This window comes from Aspergillus stella-maris (genome assembly GCF_047715825.1).
Source record: "Aspergillus stella-maris strain CBS 113639 unplaced genomic scaffold BDV14scaffold_73, whole genome shotgun sequence".
NCBI lineage: Eukaryota > Fungi > Ascomycota > Eurotiomycetes > Eurotiales > Aspergillaceae > Aspergillus > Aspergillus stella-maris.
This window is the reverse complement of record NW_027396867.1, coordinates 97447-117232: the sequence shown is the minus strand read 5'-3', so window position 1 is coordinate 117232 and position 19786 is coordinate 97447. Positions and strand designations below refer to the sequence as shown.

Below are 19786 nucleotides of genomic sequence, written 5' to 3'. Positions count from 1 at the left end.
ACCTCCGAGTCTATAACCAAGCTCACTCTTCATTTCGTCCTCGGCGTCGCATCTTTTCGGGTTCTTCTTGCAATATGGAAGGCCGAGGGCTTACCCTCCGCAGCAAGTCGCGCCGCCCCCGTCCCCAGATCAGTGCCCCGAAGCCCATCTCCGGTCCGTTACCCCAGAATCACAAGGCCGCCGCTTCTGGCTCTGGGAATGCATCCTCCACCTCCGATTCACACAATTATGCACAGTCAAATGCTGCAACGTCCGACCTAGTCAAGCGACGATACTCTACTCGGTTTAATCAAATCCCTGACCTTGATGGCGCCCCTCCGGTACCGAGTGTACCGCAAGTGCCGTCCGCTTATGCGGGACTCGGACCCCCGCAAGCAAGCCGCAAACCCTCGACAGCGCCGTCTGGACCACCAGAGGTTGACTTGAATGTTCTAAGAGATCCAAGTTTGCCAGTCGATCGATGTGAGTTTAGCCGCCCCACTGCACTTTCCGCGAGTTGTGTACTGATTATTTACTCTCCGGCGTCTAGACGTCACCAACCTGCTTGCCAATGCTTCGGAGGACGACATCAGACAATACCAGCAAGATTTGAAGAGGTTAAAGAACCGAACGTCAACCGACCTTCAGCAAAATGTATACCAAAACCGTACTCAGTTCATCCGAATCAGTCAAGAGGCGGACAAACTCAAGGGGGAAATGAAGACCCTCCGGTCTCTCATGTCTGATCTTACAACTGCGCTAGGGCAGACAGCCATAGGAGATGCGCCTAATCCCATGTCCTCTGCAGCAGATGAGCGGATATCCAAGCGCAGCAATCGCAGCTCGGTCGCCAACCTTGAGAGCATGTGGAACGTCCAGCTCCAGACGTTGTGGAAGACCGTCGAAGGATCACAAAAGTTCTTACCTATGGTTCCCGGTCGTCACATTGTTCTTGAGACCGGAAATTGGGCTGAGCTGGACTCCGCGACCTGGAAACCGAGACGCCCTGTTCACATTGTGCTTCTGAACGATCACCTGCTGGTCGCAGCCAAGAAGCGAAAACGAGTGGATCAGAACAATCCCAACCATCGGGGCCCAGTTCCCACTAAGCTCATTGCTGAGGAATGTTGGCCGCTGCAGGATGTTGATATGATTGACCTGGGTGCGAACGTGGGTACTGGAGCTGCGCGCGAGGAAGCCGAAGACCGTGGTATCACGAATGCCATTAACGTCCGCGCTGGCAACAAGCCGTTCACTTATCGTCATGACAAGCGAAACAGCTCTGCCAAAAGCGAGCTTTTGGCTACATTCCGGAAGACTGTAGAGGATCTGCGACGAAACCTCCGCTCGGAGACGGAGACAGCGGGGAAGAACGGCGAAGCTCTTGGATACATGAGTGGTATGAACAACAGGAATTCATTGTTGTACTCGCCGAAACCAGACCTCCAAGAGAACAACGAAAACTCTCGTGACAGACCTGAGGTCCGAATCGACGTTGACGGAAAGCAACAAAACCTACGCTGGGTCGACAACCAAGTAGATGAACTTGACATCGACATTGCCCTTCAACGCTTCGAGGAAGCCGTTGCAAACATTGACCGGTTACGGAAACTGGCACGGGGTCTTAAAAACAACGCTGTCGCGCAAGATGTGATCAACACCAAGGTCGACGAACGAGCCGCCAGATTAGCAGGAATGCTTTCACGGTCCTTGGTCGACACACATTCATTCCCTGTAACAACAAAAACCAACGTCACCTGGCTCACCCGCCTCGGATTCGAAGACCAAGCCCGAGAATCCTACCTCAAAGCCCGATCCGACAACATCTCCAAACGCATCCGGTAAGTTAACTACTCCCTTCATTCATTCCAGTTCTGCAACCTCTAACAACCCTTTCAGAGCATGCATCTTCGAAGGCGACCTCCCCCTCTACATCTTCCAAATCGCCTACGTCTACTTTGCTCTGATCAAAAACACCGTGTCAACATACCAGCAGTGCTTCCCCTCTGTAATGACATCCGCCTGCATCAAATGGGCAAAGCACCACCTCGACGGCTTCAACGCGCTTCTGACCCGCCAGCTAAGCAGTGTCCAGCGTGGCACAACGGTCTGGCAGAAGTGCATTGATGTTGTGCATGAGCAGGCAGGGATTCTGCATGAGGTTGGTGTAGATTTCACAGATTTGGTTGCACGGGGACTAGAGATTACAGAGGAAGAGAAGGCTCAGGCGCCGGAGATGACGAGGTCCGAGACCTTGATTATGGGGTTGGCTGAGGCGGCGAGTAGTAAGGAGCAGTGATGTGGCTCTGTCGGGGGTTGTCTGGCTGGGCCAGTCACCTGATGTTCGTTTAGATACCTTGTTTAGCGGTGTTATTGTCAAGAAGTTCTTGTGGTATGGAGCATGCAGTATAGTGTATATGGTCTCTAGATACTTTTGCACCGCTTATATCAGTTTTAGATCCCGAAACATGAGACTCAATGATGCTATGTACATTTCAGTTTTCTTTTCTAGATCTTCTAGGTCTTCTAGGGCGAAATAGTCGGTCGAGGCAGTCAATCTATCCATCCCAATGCACCAACCATCAACATACGAAAAAACAAAGACACTCGCTGGAGCAGAAAGCAGGCATGCTAGGTAGCTATATAGTACATATCCACAGAAAAAAAAAGTGATTGGGTCTAGAAACTCCACCACTCATAAACATCCTCATCAACCTCCCGATACTCCTCATTCGGCGACCTCCGCCGATAATTCCTCCTCCCGCCAAACCTCTTAAACTCCTTAAACGGCAACCAAGCCATATCCCAAATCTTCTTCTCATTCAGCGCGCTCGTGCTCTTCAGACATCCAAAGCGGAACTCTAGACCCGTCTCATCGTCCTCGTTCGCAGAAGGGAGACGCATATAATGGCGGACTATATCTGGGATTTCCTCACGGACATGCGATATCATAATGAGCGCCTGCTGGTCCGTTAGACCTTCAAAGCGGTTCTCGGATGAGCCGTAGGAGGATTTCAGGGAGGAGATTTTAACAGATGACCCGGTTCCATGCGGTGTTTCGGAGTCTCTGATCCAGGGGTTTTTCCAGCCTCCTCGGCGCGTGGCGGTGGATTTTGTGAATTTCTTTTCGCCAACTTCGAGGAAGTGCATGCATTTGTCGCGGAGGGAGGGAGACATTCCGGAGAAGGGTTCGTCGAGGATGACGATGTCTGGTTTGGAGACGAGAGCGCGGAGGAAGAGGACGACGCGTTGCTGTGGGGTGGAGAGTTGGCCGAAGGTTATGGTGTCTGCGTACTCGATGTCGTAGTCTATGTCTTGCACTGGTGGGCCGCGGTACTTGTTGTCGACCTTGGGGAACTTGTTGTGGTCGATTGAGAGGATGGGTGGCTCTTCCTCGAGGGAGGCTTCGTAGTTGGGGTCTAACTCTGGGCGGAAGAAGCGGATGCAAGCTGTTACGTCGAGGTCGCGGCTGTGGTTGAGGGCTGGTCTGGAGAGGAAGGTTTCTGCGAATGCGGATTCGAGGGCTTGTCGGATTGTGAGCTGGCGGGGGAAGAAGGCGTGGATTTCGGGGGAGGCGTGGCCCATGCGGGATTGGAGTTCAAAGAGGGAGATTGCGGGTTTGCCGGGTTCGGGGAGGCGAGAGCGGCCAAAGAGCTTGATGGGGAGGGAGTAGGCTTGGGGGTGGTCGGATGTGATGAGGGAGAGGAGGGTGGTTTTGCCGGAGCCGTTGGGGCCTAGGATTACCCAGCGATGTCCGCGGCGGACGGTCCAGTGTAGACCTTTTTTGTTCTCGAGTCTGATCTTCTGATTCCAGCCTCCTAGGACGGTTTTCTTGTCATATTTGACTCGGACTCCGTCCATTTCGACGAGGGGCTCGCCGTCCTTGGCCGCGAAGATGTCGACGTTTGGGATATCTGGAGGTGGGACCAAGCCCATATCCCAAAGTAGTTGCTTGTCGAGATAGCCCTTCTTTTCCAATTTCTTTGCCATCTCTTTGTACTCGGTGGTTCTGTCGTCCTTCTTCTTTCGGCCGCCTGTCTTCACACCTATCTTGGACCATGCATCCAAGATTTGCAGCGCCTCCGCCCGAGTACCCTGTAGAAGAACTTGGTTCATCCTTCCGATCAACATAACGTGTGTAATCCATTCAGGAATGTCGTCTTGCGGTCGTAGGGAGAGTACCAGGCGAGGATCACCCTTGGTCGCTAACCGGTTGAGGAGTTCTGAGATACCTCTCACAGTGCCGGGGTCAAGGCCCACTAAGAGCTTGTTAGACAGTGTCTTTTGTACATGCAAACATACGACTTACTAAAAGGGTCATCAAGGAGCAGCAGCTCCGGCTTGTTAAGTAAAGCCTTTGCGATCCGCGCGCGTCTCGTTTGACCATTACTCAAGTTTGCGACGGGCATGTCAAGCAACGCGCCCAGGCGCAGCTCTGTGACAATCTGCTCAAAGAATGCCTCGTCACGAACGCTACCCTCTTTCTCTGAATCCAACGGGTTGAGCGACGTCTGACCTCTCAGGTATTGCTGGACAGTCCAGTCCGTCTCCTCTCGCAGACTCTCATACCGAGCACTCAAGTATGCGCCGCGCGTACCCCCAATGGCGCTCGACCCTTCGCCGCTGAAACCGACATACTGAATCGCATTGCCGGGGTATTTCAGTCGAGGATCCTTCTTCTCGATTTCGTCTGTGAGGAGGTAAGGGTAGCTGCGGCCGTTTGGCGGAAGGCAGATGTGTTTGCCGCGGAGGACATCAATGAATTGGCTTCGTTCCGGGGGTCCGATGACCGCCCAACGCTGATGACCTTCTACACCTAGCGCGTACGGGAAAGTGAAGTTGACTTTGGGGAAGAGCGGGGGGTTTACGCCTTTCGCTTCGTCTTCTTCTGTCGGGTAGTTTTCGTAGAAAGTAGCTCTTTTCAGCTGAATTAGCGGCGGTACAGAGGATGCGGCACGGATGGGAGGTCGGAAGCTGCAGCGACGGACGAGATTCGTCCGCAGTACAGGTCGTCGCAGCATCATTGGCATGGGAAGCTGCTTGTCGGCGAGTTTGCGAGCTTCAAAAAAGGTCCGGTGTCGGCCGCAATTCCGTGGCAGAGTCACGTGCGTAGCCCGCGTGAAGTATGAACTACGACAACAAATGATTATAGATAGAGAACTGAAGTATGGAGCGGAAGCTTATATCTGGATCCAGATGACAATTCTATTGCCCTGGAACGAGCAGAGGGGAACTACGTATAAAATGTGGGATCGGGGAGGAGGGAGACTTCTCCGCAACCCGCATTCTTGCATCTGACAAGCAATTGCACAAGCCCGGGGTAAGATGGCTAGTAAGATCTTCAATTGCTCCAATGGCTGCACTTTGAAGTCTGAGAATCTAATGTCATTGCATGAGTGGAAAAACTTCCCGAGCAATTCCTCCTACTCATAGAAACCTCCAGCATATCTCCGATCCTTGGCCGAGCGGTTCTTATCTCCAAGTATTTCCCATAGCATTACTAGTCTAGCCTAACTGTTCCTCTCGGGAGTCCAACTGCCCTGCCGATCCCACCACGCTCGGGGTCTCGGGGCTCAACATTTTCCCCTGGCCCTGTCTGCCCCTCTCCCGCATCTTCCCTTCCTATACCTACTCTATACAATTTCACCCTTATAGATAGACAAGCAGAGCAAGACAAGATGTCGCTAGACAGCCTCCCCTCCCTCCCGCTCTTCCTCGAGGCAAAGAAACATGCGCTCGCCAACCCCGATAAGATTGCCGTTATCGATACCACCAAGGCCCAGCAATTTACCTTCGCGCAGCTCCTGTCTGATGCGGCCGCGCTGAAGAAGCGCATTCTCGAGGAACTGGATCTTACCGGCACCGGCGACCTGGAAGAACGGCGCGTCGCGTTCCTCGTTCCAAATGGATACGACTATGTCGTTACGCAATGGGCTGTTTGGGCTGCTGGGGGTGTTTGCGTGCCCCTCTGTAAGACCCCGCGATCTGACTCCAATGTGTATGAGAACTTGAAAGTAATAGTATAGCTAACAATTGAACATCAGGCACATCGCACCCCGCCAAAGAACTCCTTTACACAATCGGCGACTCCGACCCAAGTCTAATACTAATTCACCCGACATTCGAAAAGTTCACCACCCCCCTCCGCGAAGGCGCACCATCTTCCGAAACCATCCCTGCACGCCTCTTCAAGCCGCTCACACCCATAATCCAAGCCAACGCGCCTTCAACCCTCCCCGAATTCAGCCCCGTCTATATCCCCGACCGCCGCGCCCTAATGATCTACACCTCCGGTACAACATCTAACCCAAAGGGCTGCGTAACAACGCACAAAACAATCACCTTCCAAGCGCAGTGCCTCATCCAAGCATGGCAATACAGCTCCAATGACAGATTAATCCACGTCCTCCCACTGCACCACATCCACGGCATCATAAACGGGCTCGTCGCGACGCTGCTAGCAGGCGCAACAGTCGAAATGCACCACAAGTTTGACCCAGCCACCATCTGGGGCCGCTGGATGGAGCAAGGCACATCAAGCATGTTCTTTGCTGTTCCCACAATCTACGCGCGACTAGTCGATTATTTCGAGACGAACATCAGGGGGACAGAGAACGAAACGCCCGCTAAGCAGGGCGCGAATAAACTACGCCTGCTTGTCAGCGGGTCCGCGGCGCTGCCAACGCCCATCAAGACCAAGTTCGCCGGTATAACGGGTCAAATGCTCCTTGAGCGCTACGGCATGACGGAGATCGGAATGGGCTTGTCCTGTGGTCTGGACGTTTCGCAGCGCATAGACGGGTCCGTGGGCTGGCCGCTCCCCGGCGTATCAGTCCGGCTCACATCCAAGGAAACGGGCGCCATAATCCCTGAAAGCGATACCGAATCCGATGGGCAGATCGAAGTTAAAGGCGACAATGTCTTTGCCGAGTACTGGCGGCGTCCTGAGGCCACGGCCAAGGAATTCACGGAAGACGGATGGTTCAAGACGGGCGATGTCGCGCGACGGAATGCTGAGGGCGCGTACTTTATCCAGGGGCGCGCGTCGGTGGATATTATTAAGAGTGGTGGGTACAAGATTTCGGCGCTGGAAGTTGAGAGGAAACTTCTTGCTCTTGAGGAGGTGCAGGAGGTTGCTGTTGTTGGTATTGCGGATGAGGAGTGGGGGCAGAGGGTTGCGGCTGTTGTCAAGCAGCGGGAGGGGGTAAGTTCCTCTGAGTTCTTTGAACCGTTCACTGTGTGGCCAATTGATGCTAATGGATTGAACAGACCGCACCATTAGAATTGCAATCTCTCCGAGCGCAACTGAAGCAGGAAATGGCTCCGTATAAGATACCGACGGTGCTGAAGATCGTGGATGGCATTGAACGGAATGCTATGGGGAAGGTGAATAAGAAGACGGTTGTCCAGAAGTACTGGCCTGAGACTTAGACTGGGTTGATAGAGCATGGCATTAAACATTAGATGGATGGGAGCTTGTCTTGGCTCCTGGGGTAGGATATAATAGATATAGAAGCATCATAAACAAATATCCATCACTCTCCGGGTCGCTCGCGCATATGAATTGTCAAACGCCAGGCAATGGCAGTAGTAGTCCTAATCACCTCTCAACATACCCACAACCAGCCCCAAAGCCTCGTCCTTTCTCTTCTCCCTCTCACTACCCTTCTCAACGAACTTATCAAACATATGTCCGCACCCCATAACCCGATGAACAACAACCTTTCTCGGCTCTCCCTGTACATCAATGTGACTGTCCTGGATTCTCTTCGCAAGCTGCTCAGCCTCAGGTCCAAGACAATCGTACTCAGCTGTAACAAAAAGACACCGAGCCGGGAACCGTGCCACGTCGGCATAAGACGGTGACACGCGTGGGTCCTTGAGCATCGCAACTGCACCGGCACTCTTGAGATCAACATTCGCGAGATAACACTCTCTCATGAAATTTCCCGCCCAGGCGGGGACGGAGCTCATGCCACCCAAGGGGGGTTTCAAGCTCTTTTGTCCGCCTTTGTTGCTGTTGTTATTGTTCTTCCCATCTCCATCTCCAGTAACAGCGGCATCAGCTTCCATTTCAGCAAACGACTTCTTCTCACCATACAGAGTGACAGCGTCGAAAACCGGGTAAAAGACAACAAGACTTGAGAATGTGCCAGGCGGGAAATAATTCACCGCAGCGGAAGTCGCGATCTGGGCGCCGGCGCTGAAGCCGCCGATCGAGATGCGAGAGACATCGAATCGCTCAGGCTGAGAGAGGACCCATTTGGCAACAACTACTATGTCCTCAATTGCAGCAGGAGATGGATCCTCGGGCGCAAGGCGGTAACCGACATCAAGGACTGTGTGGTTTGTTTCGCGCGAAATGAAGTGGCAGTAGCTATCGTCGAAGCCCAGGCTGGGCGTTATAAAGCCGGTGCCGCAGGCTGTAATGAGGACCGGACTGGGGGTTGCTGGTTTAAAGTCCACAGAGGAGGGAGGGTGGTAGACGTGAATTTTAATTACGTGGTCTGGGGCCTTTGGCAAGGTTGGACTGGCTTGGGTGGTGGGTGATGTTGCTGGAATGTTTTCGATTAGGTCGGGAGTGGGTTTGGTACGGATTCTGAGACGGCCAATGGTAAGGACAAAGGTGCGGAATAGCTTTGCTAAGACCTTTAGGCGGAGAATGTGAGCCCTTTGGCGAACGGACGACATTCTGACGGAGCGAGTGGTGTCCTGTAGGGGTGTGGAAGATGAGAGAGGGAGAACAACACAGGGAGATCAGGGCGAGTGTAGAAAGGCAAAATATGCAGGTACCGGAGATAGGATATAGGAGATATAAGAAGCGCAGAATAATAGGAACGAAGCAGGCACGGAGTTAGAAGCAGCTGCTGATAGGTAGCTCGGTGAATATCTGGTTTCTGAAACGGAAAGAGCAGATTTTAAGCAGCATTCACTGGTGAACTATTAATAGCGTATACGTGCTTATATCAGGTTGGTGGATAGTATACACAACAATTGGTTTCTTCTATCAAGGCTTGACAACAGTCATGAAAGGAAGGGTCAGGTTCTTGAAGAAAGTCACCGACTCGTCCTTCCCAATAGTCGTCAAGTCTTCCTCCGCCAGACCGCAGACAGAGGCATACGAGCCGTACTTGCTCTTCTGCTTGGTAACGTATTTGGCATATTGATCCACAGGGCAGCTGCTTCCAGGACCCGAGCGGCAAGACGGTACAGCTGTTTCGACTATTAGATAGAGAGAAGATTTAGGCATGCGAGATTTATTACTTACGGTACACAGCGTCATTGACCAGAATCCGTACATTGATCGAGTTGCCCTTGCGAGCCTTGCAGTTCAAGCGCTCGAATGCAATTGTTCCCCTCATTGGCGAGGTGCGACTGCTAACGAAGATCTACAAAGGTCAGACATTTACTGCTCGAAGATAACGGGATCGTTACCCTATCACTATCAATGCTCCTCGCGGACAGAGGCTCCTGGTTATCAAAAATGCCTAGAATAGAAGCCAGTTCGTTGATTTGGTTGTCATGAGTAAAGGCCACAATGAGAGGAGGCAGAGTCTCGGAGCCACTGCTAGTTTGTGTGGTAGCGTTAGGTCCCTCCTGTAGGAGGTTCACAATGCCCTGAAGGACCGGGTACTGCACCGTCATGTTTGCACCAGCGCCGGCACCTACATATTATCGTCAGTTGCCGGTCTGGTATCATATACAAAGAGCCTACCAGTTCCATAATAGTAGCGCAAGTCCTGGCGATACTCATATTGCAGAATCTCTTCCCTTGTGAAAATATCGCAGAAGGGACTACGGCTTCCTGTGATCTGCGTCTCGAAACCGCAAAGGTAGGGGAAAATAGAGACTTGGCTATCCGTAAGAGTTAGGTTACCGCGGATAAGCTTGTTCAGTCTCTCCGTAATAGAAGGGAGGTATATAGAGTCCCAGGTTGTGGCATAGTCGCCCCCGCTGGCATCTTGAAAGTTAGGGCACTGGTCCGAAGTGGCCAGAGAGTTGCCTGCCGCTCCATCGGCATCCGCATTGATGGAGTAGATGTCAGCATATGATGCGTTCGGTCCAAGGTAGCCACGGGCGAAAAGTCTAGATAAGGTAAGCCCTAATCTCGCTCTCAGAATGCGCTTCAGAGTACCTCGCTGAATCGATGGTTCGTTGGTACTCGTTGGCCCAGAGCAGGAACGGAGTGTTATCGGCATAGAACGTTGGATACCTGAATCGCAGGTCGGCCCCAAGGTTGTACCTGCAATGGTTTCAGCACGATGTTCTCGATAGATGCTGGCGCCCAAGGCTCACAATTCCTTATAACCAGTGATGGACACTTGAGCGATCTGCTGGTCTTGATGGCTCAATACAGGGCTCCAGTCCTCAAGGAAACTCAGAGACCCAAATGCCTCAAAGTCGGCCGATTGAAGCTTGTATTTGTCAGTACCTGAAGTACGGCTAGTGATCATGGTCGGGACGTACTGCTTCGTGCAGAGCCTGCCATTCCTCATAAGCACCAGGATCAGGGTATCTGCTTCCGTGCCGAACAACATAAACAGCTTGGTCAACAGAGCATCCATCCGACACATCAGAAGATATCTTGTTCACATTGGGACCTGGTTTTCAATCAGCGATTGTTTCAGCTTGGCAGGGGCTTGGATAAGGTACCGGCGAACCAGGGGGAGTTGGCGCCGACATGCTCCAACGGGTCGAACGAGATGGCAATGCTCGTAGAGCTCAAGCTCGCCAACCACAGAAAGGTCTGCTTCATTGTTCTGGAGTCTTATGGTAAGAAAAGTGAGAACAACCCTTTGGCTTACGGCGGGGACAATTCCGCCAGCGTCCGAAGGCAGCCTTTTATACTCAGAGCCAGACGACTGACTCTCGCCGGCTGAGCGATTATGCATCGCATCGATAACGGAGTCTCCACATAGTTGTCATGAGCGAAGCCATATCACGACTAGAGGCGAATGGCGGGGAAGTCGTTCGAGTTGGGGTCGTTCAAAATAGATTAAGCCCGTTGAACATTCGCCGTTCATCCGCCAAAGATCCCCCACGTGCTGCTAGTTGAAATGAGCATTCTCAACTGCGAACAGACCACGCGGTAAGCGCAATCAACGATCACTAACGCGGTCTTATGCCCTCTTTCTAGGTGCAATCCCCGAGCCGTCTAGCATGGCTGAGGATAACCCTGTTGGTGAACCCCTGTCGGAGTATAAGCGAGGCGCCGTTAGTTCAGGTACAACAGAACCCAGCGACCAGGCTGGACCAGAGTTGGTAGCATATCAAGAGGGCTATGCGGAGGGTGGCTCTGGTGATAGGTAATAGCTTCGCCTTCGTACCTCAAGATTTCGAGTACAAGCGAGCTGAGAGAGGTCATGTCTTCGGCAATGAGTGGACCGTAGCGTCGCGTAGTTGTCGAGACCTGGGAACAATATTTTGCGGACGACTTCATGTATCAAAGGAGGCCGATTTCAGGTAATGTATCATCGGTCGGTGGCCATGATCGAAACATTGATGTGGCGACTCTTGGGCGGGGTTGAGTCTTCGAGCATCAAGTTGTCGGTGATGAGGTGTAGCTGGGCGTTGACTCGGGCGCTGGCCTCAACATTCCGCTGCTATAGCATAGTTTGCTTCATCAATATAGGTTAAGTTGTTGATTCCAGAGACGGTGGTGATCAGGTATTTGCAGAGACCGATAATGGTTGTTTGACTTTGGTTGAGGATGGGCGACAGTGGGACACAGCCCATGCGAAGTATAAGCACAGAGGCACCCTACTCTTACAATCTTACAATTCAAAAATCGAGAGGATATGATGGAGGAAAATATGTATATATTCCCATGATAATAGAATGTTGCGCAGCCGCTATTTGTCCAATCCGACCCAGGGTATAATGGCCTCCATAATGCCTTTGAACACCAGAAAAAAAACCAATCCTAGCCCAAATCCCAAATCCCAAATCCAACCCGCCAGCGCTCAAAATGCAAGAGAAAAATGATAGTAAAAAAGAAGGAGAAATGAAAAGAGAAAAACAACGCCAAAAAGAAGAGAAAATGAAACACAGAAAACACAGAACACACACGACACACACAAAACATACAACACACACAGAACACACGACACACACAACACATCACACACAACACACAAAACACACAAAACACACCATACACATAACATAAACATAACGGAGTCATCGAGTTCATAGAAGAGATTCATCTAGTCTACCTGGCAGGCTTATACATATCTGCCTTGCCAGTCCTACAAAGTATATAAGACTGCATAACTTTTAGACATATGGTCCAAACATAAACAAAACGTAAACAGTCATTGCCGCGAAATAAGAAAAAGGAAGTGCTCGCTGGAATCTATAATGACATAGACAGGTGAAGGCTCCGAAAAACACGTTTAAGGCGCCATGACCAAGGCAAGCAGGGCCATACGGCAGTAAAGGCCGTATCTCATCTAGAGGAAGAAGTTAGTGGGGGAATCACAGAGGGGGGAAGGGGGTGAGGCTTACCTGTCGGAAGTAAGCTGCCCGCTGGTCGAAATCGACCTCCTCGGAGATCTCAGCGTTTCTGGGCAGAGGGTGCATCACGACCATGTGGCTCTTGGCGTGCTTGAGAAGAGCGTTGTCGATGATGAAGCTGTTCTTCAGGCGCTCGTACTGCTCGAGGTCGGCGAAGCGCTCCTTCTGCACGCGGGTGGAGTACAGGACGTCGGAGCTGGCGACGATCTCGGGGGTCAGCTCCTCGGACTCGTGGAGAAGCTGGCCGGTAGCAACCAGCTGCTGGCGGATGTCAACGGGCAGAGATAGGTCCTTAGGCGCGACGAGCTGGACGCGGACGTCGTAGAACTGGAGCAGCTTGATGAGAGAGTGGACGGTGCGTCCGTGTCTCAGATCACCGGTGAAGGTAATGGTCAGACCACCGACGGTACCAAGTTCCTCACGGATGGTGAAAAGGTCAAGGAAGGCCTGGGTGGGGTGCTCAACGCTGCCATTTCCACCGTTGATGACGGGGACCTGGGAGAACTTGGCGGCGACCTCAGTGCTGTTGGGCTCGGGGTGGCGCAGGACAACGGCATCTCCGTAGCAGCCAAGGGTGCGAAGAGTGTCTTGCAGAGTCTCGCCCTTCTTGGTGGAGGAGTGCTCAGTGGAGATGGCGATGGTACGTCCTCCCAGTCTCTGCATAGCAGCATCGAACGAAGCGGAGGTTCTGGTGGAAGGCTCATAGAAGAGAGTGCACAGGAGGCGACCCTTCAGGACGTCCAAAACACCCTCACGCTGGACACCAAGGCGCATTTCTTGAGCGACAGTGAAGAGCAGGTGCAAATCAGCTCGGTTGAACTGGTTGACAGAGAGCACGTGCTTCTGCTTGAAGGGAGAGCGAGAGAGCATGTCCCTCAGAGGCGAAGAGACGCGGGGCACAGGAGCGTACAGAGGAGGGCCAAGTTCATTGCCGGTAGGGGTGGGGTACTGCTCAGCAGCCTTGCGGCCCAGGCGAGCAGGGGTGCCAGCAATTGAGATAGACTGTCTTCTGTCAACGGCACTGTCAAGACGAGGCGACATGACAGGCGAGGTAGGCGCAATTCTGTGACCAGACATGTCCGAGCCCTTGGGGGCATCGCGGGTGATCTCACTGTCGAGGCAAGAGGTCTTGCCCTGGAAGATGACACGCTGGACAAGACCCTTGACGCTCTTGCCGTTGAACGGCGACCAGACCTCGGGGCTCTGGTAGAGGTAAGGACGATCAATCTCAATCTCAACAGAGCTGTCGGACTGGTCGTGGAGCTCGAAGATCCTCTTGGGGTTCTCGTACAGACGAGCAATGATATCTTCAACGGTCAGACGACCATCAGAAACAGCAGTGAACAGCAGAGGAAGAGCCTCAGCAATACCAGCAGCAGCTGATCCCTTCGCGCCAGCAAGCTGGAAGGGAATGCTGCCAATGGAGAAGATGTCAATGGTGCTGAGGTGCTCCCAAAGGGCCTTCAGGTCTTCGGCAGTAGGCAAGAAGGTGGCCTCGGGGTAGTCATCCCGAGAGAGGAAGAGGCAGTAGATTGAGACATCGCAGGTCACCTTGAGACCCTTCTCCTTGCTGAGAGCAATAAGCTTGATATCCTCCTTGGAAGTGACGCTCATGACGTGGATGTTGCGGCTGTGGAGGCTAGCCAGCAAGAGGACAGAGGCGAGATCAGTCGACTTGGCATCCGTGATGATAGGCTTGCTCGAGGGCCAGGCACCAAAGTGGCTGGTGACAGCAGCGACCTTGCTGATGTTGCCAGAGAGGTGGTTGAAGGGAATGAACAGAGAACCGACTTCACCAGTGAGCTGTCCGATCTCAGCAGAGTTGGTGGAGGTGGCGACAACCGAGAAGTTGTAGTCGCAGAATGCGCCCTTGGCGGCGTTCTGCTGGACAACGTTCAAGGCACGAGTGTCCGTGATGGAAGAGTCAACACCAACGGGCATGACGCGCACCATGCTGAAACCAGCGGCGATGGAGGCCTTGGTCACGGTTTCAAAGTCCTTGGAGTCGGAGCTTGCGAGACCAGGAACAAAGGCACCGACATTGATCAGACCAGGGAGGATGATGGTGCGGTGGCTGGTCTGGTAGTCAATGGTCTGGACATTGAGCGCGAAGTGGCGAGCGATAGCCTCAATCAAGATCTTGGCGTTCTTGACGTTGGTGACCAGAGGAGTCTGGTAGTCCACGGCCATACGACGAGTGCGGTAACCCTTACTCATGTAGTTGGCAGGTCGGCGAAAACGGTTGTTGGAGGGCAGGTTGATGTAGAGATCAATGAGGTTGTTAGCCAAGTGCTGAGTGAGTGAGTACTCAGACTTGACATCCTCATCCTCGCCGACAAGAATTTCCAAGTACTTCACGGGCACACCGTGCTCCTTCAAGAAATCGGCGGTACCAGAGGTAGCGAAGAGCTCGTAACCGACATCGCGAAGCTTGCGGATGGACGGCAGCATCTCCATCTTCTCCTTGTAGGAACCAATGGACAGCAAGATGTTGCGCTTGGGCAAACGGAAGCCGGTAGACAGCAGAGCCTTCAGGTAGGCCTCGTACTTGTCACGACCGAAAGAAGCAACCTCACCAGTAGACGCCATTTCGACACCCAAGACGGGGTCGGCTCCGGAAAGACGAGAGAACGAGAACTGGGGAACCTTGACACCAACGTAGTCCTTGGGGATAGAGACAGGTGGGTACGCGGCGAAGGGAGCGCCAATCATGGCCTTGGTTGCCATCTCGATCAAGTCGACACCCATGACCTTGGAAACGAAGGGGAAGGAACGAGAGGCACGAACGTTGCACTCAATGACCTTAATGTCGTTGTCCTTGGCGATGAACTGAATGTTGTAAGGACCAGTGACGTTTAGGGCGTTTCCGATCTTGCGGGTGGCCTCTTCAATGCGACGAACAGTCTCGGGGTCCAAGTCCTGGGGCGGCAGGATCAAGGTAGCATCACCAGAGTGGACACCGGCGTTCTCAACGTGCTCAGAGATGAAGTGTCCAACCATAACACCATTACGAGCAACTGCATCCATCTCGATTTCCTTTGCGTTCTCAATGTACTTGGTGATGACGACGGGGTGCTCGCGAGAAACATCTGCAGCTTGGTTGAGATAGCTTGCAAGATCGTGCTCAGAGTAGACAGTGTTCATGGCCGCACCTGACAAGACATAGGAAGGACGCACAAGCACGGGGTAACCGACCTTGTTACAGAACTCGGTGGCCTCCTCGATACTGGTAAGTTCCTTCCAAGAGGGCTGGTCAACACCGATGCGGTCAAGCATGCGAGAGAACTTGTAGCGGTTCTCGGCACCATCAATCATCTCAGGCGAAGTACCAAGGATATTGACGTTGAGGCGGTGGAGGGGCAGAGCGATGTTGTTGGGGGTTTGACCACCCATAGAGATGATGACACCGCTAGAGGACTCTAACTGGTAGATGTCGAGCACAGTTTCCAGGTTGATGTTCTCAAAGTACAAGCGATCAGCCTCGTCATAATCGGTACTGACGGTTTCAGGGTTGTAGTTGACCATGACAGTCTTGTGTCCCTGCTCGCGAAGAGTACGGATGGTTCTCACGGAACACCAATCGAACTCGACGGAAGATCCGATACGGTAAACACCAGATCCCAAGACCATGATACCATTGTCGTCAAATTTGACATCGTGCTCAGAACCATTGTAGGTGAGGTAGAGGTAGTTGGTCACCGAGGGGAACTCAGCAGCAACGGTATCAATCTGCTTGACAATGGGAACGATACCCGCCTCAACACGCAAACGTCTGATTGCCAGCTCGTTTGAGCTCATGAACTTGGCGATTTGACGATCGGAGAAACCAAGCTGCTTGGCCTTGCGGAGAAGGGGCGGCGTGATGGTGCTAGCGTTCAGAGTGGTCATGAGCTTGCCAAAGTCACTAAGACCCTTGAGCCTGCTGAGGAACCACTTGTCGATGTTGGTGAGCTGCCAGATGTCATCAACGCTGTAGCCAGCGGCCATGGCGTTGGCGATGGCGAACAGACGCTGGTCAGAAGGGGTCTGCAATTCACCCTTGATGGACATGAGGGCGTTGGTCTCGTTGAAACCGAAGTTGTGGAAGTCAACGGAGCGAATGGCCTTCTGGATGGCTTCTTCGAAAGTTCGACCGATAGCCATGACCTCACCAACACTCTTCATGGAAGAGCCGAGCTGCGTAGAAACACGGGTGAACTTCTTCAAGTCCCAGCGAGGGATCTTGACGACGCAGTAGTCGAGAGAAGGTTCGAAGCAGGCGCAGGTGACCTTGGTGACAGAGTTCTTGATTTCATTGAGCGGAATACCCAATCCAAGCTTAGCAGCGATGAAAGCAAGAGGGTAACCAGTAGCCTTGGAGGCAAGGGCTGAAGACCGAGATAGACGGGCATTGACCTCAATAATGCAGTACTCCTTGGAGAAGGGGTTCAAAGCGTATTGAATGTTGCACTCTCCGACAACACCAAGGTGGCGAATGACGTTAACGGCGGTCGTACGCAGCATGTTGTAGTCCTCATCAGAAAGGGTCTGAGAAGGGGCAACAACAATGGAGTCACCGGTGTGGATACCAAGAGGGTCGAAGTTCTCCATGTTACAGACGGTGATACAGTTGTCTCTGGCGTCGCGAACAACCTCGTATTCAATCTCCTTCCAGCCTTTCATACTCCTTTCGATCAAAACCTGAGGACTGGCAGCAAAAGCCTTGGTGCAGAGCTCCTTCAGTTCATCCATGTTATCGGCGAAACCACTTCCAAGTCCACCAAGTGCATAGGCAGCACGGACGATGACGGGGAATCCAATGGATTCAACCACGCTGAGAGCCTCTTCAAGGTTGTTTGCGGAGGCAGACTTGGCGCACTTCTCACCAATCGAGTCCATACTGCGGGCGAAGAGCTCACGGTCCTCAGTGGTGATGATGGTGTCAATGGGGGTACCAAGGACCTTGACGCCAAGCGATTCAAATTCATCCTTGAGCTGGATACCGACCTGGAGGGCAGTCTGGCCACCGAAGGTGCAGTAGATGGCATCGGGCCTCTCGTGTTTGATGACCTTGCGCACGAAGTCGGCGTTGACCGGCAGGAAATAGACCTTGTCAGCCAAACCCTTCGAGGTCTGGATAGTAGCAATGTTGGGGTTGATGAGGATGGTGTAGATCCCTTCCTCCTTCAGAGCCTTGATGGCCTGACTTCCAGAGTAATCGAACTCACCAGCCTGACCAATGCTCAGACCACCACTTCCCAAAATCAAGACCTTCTTGACCGAGACACGGGGAGCAGCCTTGGTGTTTTCGGCCACGGTGCCACCGGGGAAGTTAACGGGCTTTTGGAGAGCTTCGGGGGAGGCAATGGTGTCCTTGATGGCATTGATGAATACATCGAAGAGATACTCGGTGTCCCTGGGACCAGGTGTGCTCTCAGGGTGGAATTGTACACTGAAGTATGGGCGGCTGGTGTGTCGAATACCTTCGTTGCTGCCATCGTTGGCGTTGACGAACAACTCCTGCCACTCGGTGGGAAGGGTGGAAGAATCAACGGCGTAACCGTGGTTTTGCGATGTGATGTGGCACTTTCCGGTCACCATGCTAGTACAGGGAATGTTGTGACCGCGGTTACCGAACTTCATCTTCAGTGTCTGGGCACCAACCGAGCGAGCAATAAGTTGATGACCGAGACAAATCCCGAAGACGGGAGTTCGGGCCTCATCCATGGTCTTCTTGAGGTTGTTGACCGTCGTAGTCATGGTGGCGGGGTCACCAGGACCGTTCGAGACGAAAAGACCATCGTAGTCCTTGCCGGCAAGTGTAGGGAAATCGTAGTCCCAGGGTACGACGAGGACCTCGACGCCACGGGCGAGAAGGCAACGGAGTTGGTTGAATTTCAAACCAACATCCAAGCAAAGAACACGGAGGGGGCGGCCGGAGGGGTGCTTCAAAGCAACGTCCTCTGGGGGAGTGAAGAGTTTGGGTTCGCGAAGAGAAACTGAGAAAGGAAAAGTCGTCAGATTGACCCTCGTGTAATGAGAAGAGCTTCAAGATAACTCACCTTCGCTGACCAGGTTCTTGGTGTTGGGGTCAACCCAGTCAATCTGTTCGAAGGACGACTTCCAGGTGTCCTGGGCCAAAGGTGCATCGCTTTCAGCAACGTCGGCCTTGCGGAGCAGCAGACGACCAAGCATGCTACCCTTCTGGCGAATGCGCTTTGTGAGGGCACGGGTATCAACGCCGTGAATAGCCGGAACACCCTGTTCCTTGAGCCACTGGCCCAGGGAAGACTCGGCAAGGAAGTGGGAGTAGTTCTCCCCAGCGTATGTCGCAACGACAAGAGCGGCAATGTGGATTTCAGTGGACTCGAAGTACTTTGGCAGCGTCTTCAGCAGCTCGTCCATGGTCTCGCGCGAAGGCACACCGTAGTTGCCCACGAGCGGGAAAGTGATGACCAGGATTTGTCCACGGTATGAGGGATCCGTAATAGACTCTGGGTATCCGACCATACCAGTCTGGAAGACCAATTCTCCTGCTATGCTTTTCTCAGCACCAAAGTTGTAACCTTGGTAGACTGTGCCATCCTCAAGCTCGAGCACACACGAGCGGCCGGTGCTGCCTTCGATTCTAGAGGAAGCAGGGAGAATGATACCGCCATTGGCAGTCTCCAGTGATGGAAGGGGTTGCAATTCCTTGCTGATCTGGTTGTAGGAAACAGCACCTCCAGCCTGGGGGCTCGAGGGGAGGGTTGCTTCCTCGTGACCGACGGTGTCAGGCATATTGTCGGCTGTCGTGTGGTGGTGGGGGGTGATGAGGGGAAAAGGTCCTCTCGAGGACAGTGTGGCAGGGTATTCACTCTACCGTAGCATCAGCAGCCTTCAAAACTCTCCTTTAGCGATGATTGAGGACAAAGAGAGGGGTATCTTTGATTGCTGCTTCAGCACGGGGAGGAATATAGGAAGAGAAGAGAAGGACTCGAGAGGAGCGATAAATGCTGGGATGGCAGAATAAAAAATTTGAGTATGCGGGCAATGGAGCTCCCCCATTGGCCGAGATTTTCACCGACTTGGGGAATTTAGTGGGTTTCTGCCGCTGGCGACCGCTTCATTGCGAAAATTCTTCTCCGATTTTTGCTGCTTTTTGTGACTTATTGCCAATGAAATTACATAAATTTGCCGCTTGTTGAGGGTTCGTACGCCGTTTCGAGAGCCAAGGACCAAGCTTCAGTTCTATAAAAACAGCTGGTGTTGCTCATTTCTCTTGCTGATTTCTTGAAGCCATAACCTTTAGGTAGCTAATCAATTTCTCAAT

At 52.8% G+C, this 19786-nt stretch overlaps 7 protein-coding genes across 7 annotated transcripts; 2 read left to right on the top strand and 5 right to left on the bottom strand.

Moving 5' to 3' along the window:
• The first annotated feature begins 9 nt into the window (after nt 1–9).
• Nucleotides 10–2468, top strand: BDV14DRAFT_136662 (exocyst subunit EXO84). Its single transcript, XM_073766246.1, has 3 exons — nt 10–462; nt 530–1820; nt 1879–2468. The coding sequence occupies exons 1-3, from the start codon at nt 75–77 to the stop codon at nt 2276–2278; spliced, it is 2079 nt and encodes a 692-aa protein (XP_073623809.1). The 5' UTR covers nt 10–74; the 3' UTR covers nt 2279–2468.
• Nucleotides 2469–5024, bottom strand: BDV14DRAFT_211507 (putative ABC transporter). The gene is made up of 2 exons (XM_073776103.1): nt 4289–5024; nt 2469–4238 (listed from the first exon to the last, which is right to left on the bottom strand). Exons 1-2 carry the CDS (start codon nt 5007–5009, stop codon nt 2659–2661), a joined length of 2301 nt encoding a protein of 766 aa, XP_073623808.1. The 5' UTR covers nt 5010–5024; the 3' UTR covers nt 2469–2658.
• Nucleotides 5025–5657: 633 nt separating this feature from the next.
• BDV14DRAFT_204348 (acyl-CoA synthetase) lies at nt 5658–7410 on the top strand (the record flags this gene model as incomplete). Its single annotated transcript, XM_073774508.1, has 3 exons — nt 5658–5949; nt 6024–7183; nt 7249–7410. 3 exons carry the CDS (start codon nt 5658–5660, stop codon nt 7408–7410), a joined length of 1614 nt encoding a protein of 537 aa, XP_073623807.1.
• A 165-nt stretch (nt 7411–7575) lies between these two features.
• On the bottom strand, nt 7576–8732 carry BDV14DRAFT_211503 (Alpha/Beta hydrolase protein; the record flags this gene model as incomplete). Its single annotated transcript, XM_073776102.1, has 1 exon — nt 7576–8732. Exon 1 carries the CDS (start codon nt 8668–8670, stop codon nt 7576–7578), a length of 1095 nt encoding a protein of 364 aa, XP_073623806.1. The 5' UTR covers nt 8671–8732.
• Nucleotides 8733–8986: 254 nt separating this feature from the next.
• BDV14DRAFT_204346 (putative histidine acid phosphatase) lies at nt 8987–10735 on the bottom strand (the record flags this gene model as incomplete). The annotated part of the gene is made up of 8 exons (XM_073774507.1): nt 8987–9192; nt 9248–9368; nt 9415–9644; nt 9695–10065; nt 10115–10222; nt 10276–10394; nt 10447–10580; nt 10633–10735. The coding sequence occupies 8 exons, from the start codon at nt 10733–10735 to the stop codon at nt 8987–8989; spliced, it is 1392 nt and encodes a 463-aa protein (XP_073623805.1).
• Nucleotides 10736–11781: 1046 nt separating this feature from the next.
• Nucleotides 11782–12314, bottom strand: BDV14DRAFT_136648 (uncharacterized protein). The gene has a single exon (XM_073766245.1). It carries the CDS (start codon nt 12170–12172, stop codon nt 11903–11905), a length of 270 nt encoding a protein of 89 aa, XP_073623804.1. The 5' UTR covers nt 12173–12314; the 3' UTR covers nt 11782–11902.
• BDV14DRAFT_181760 (bifunctional carbamoylphosphate synthetase/aspartate transcarbamylase) lies at nt 11782–19487 on the bottom strand. Its single transcript, XM_073770110.1, has 3 exons — nt 18537–19487; nt 12487–18473; nt 11782–12431 (listed from the first exon to the last, which is right to left on the bottom strand). Exons 1-3 carry the CDS (start codon nt 19252–19254, stop codon nt 12375–12377), a joined length of 6762 nt encoding a protein of 2253 aa, XP_073623803.1. The 5' UTR covers nt 19255–19487; the 3' UTR covers nt 11782–12374.
• Nucleotides 19488–19786: the final 299 nt, after the last annotated feature.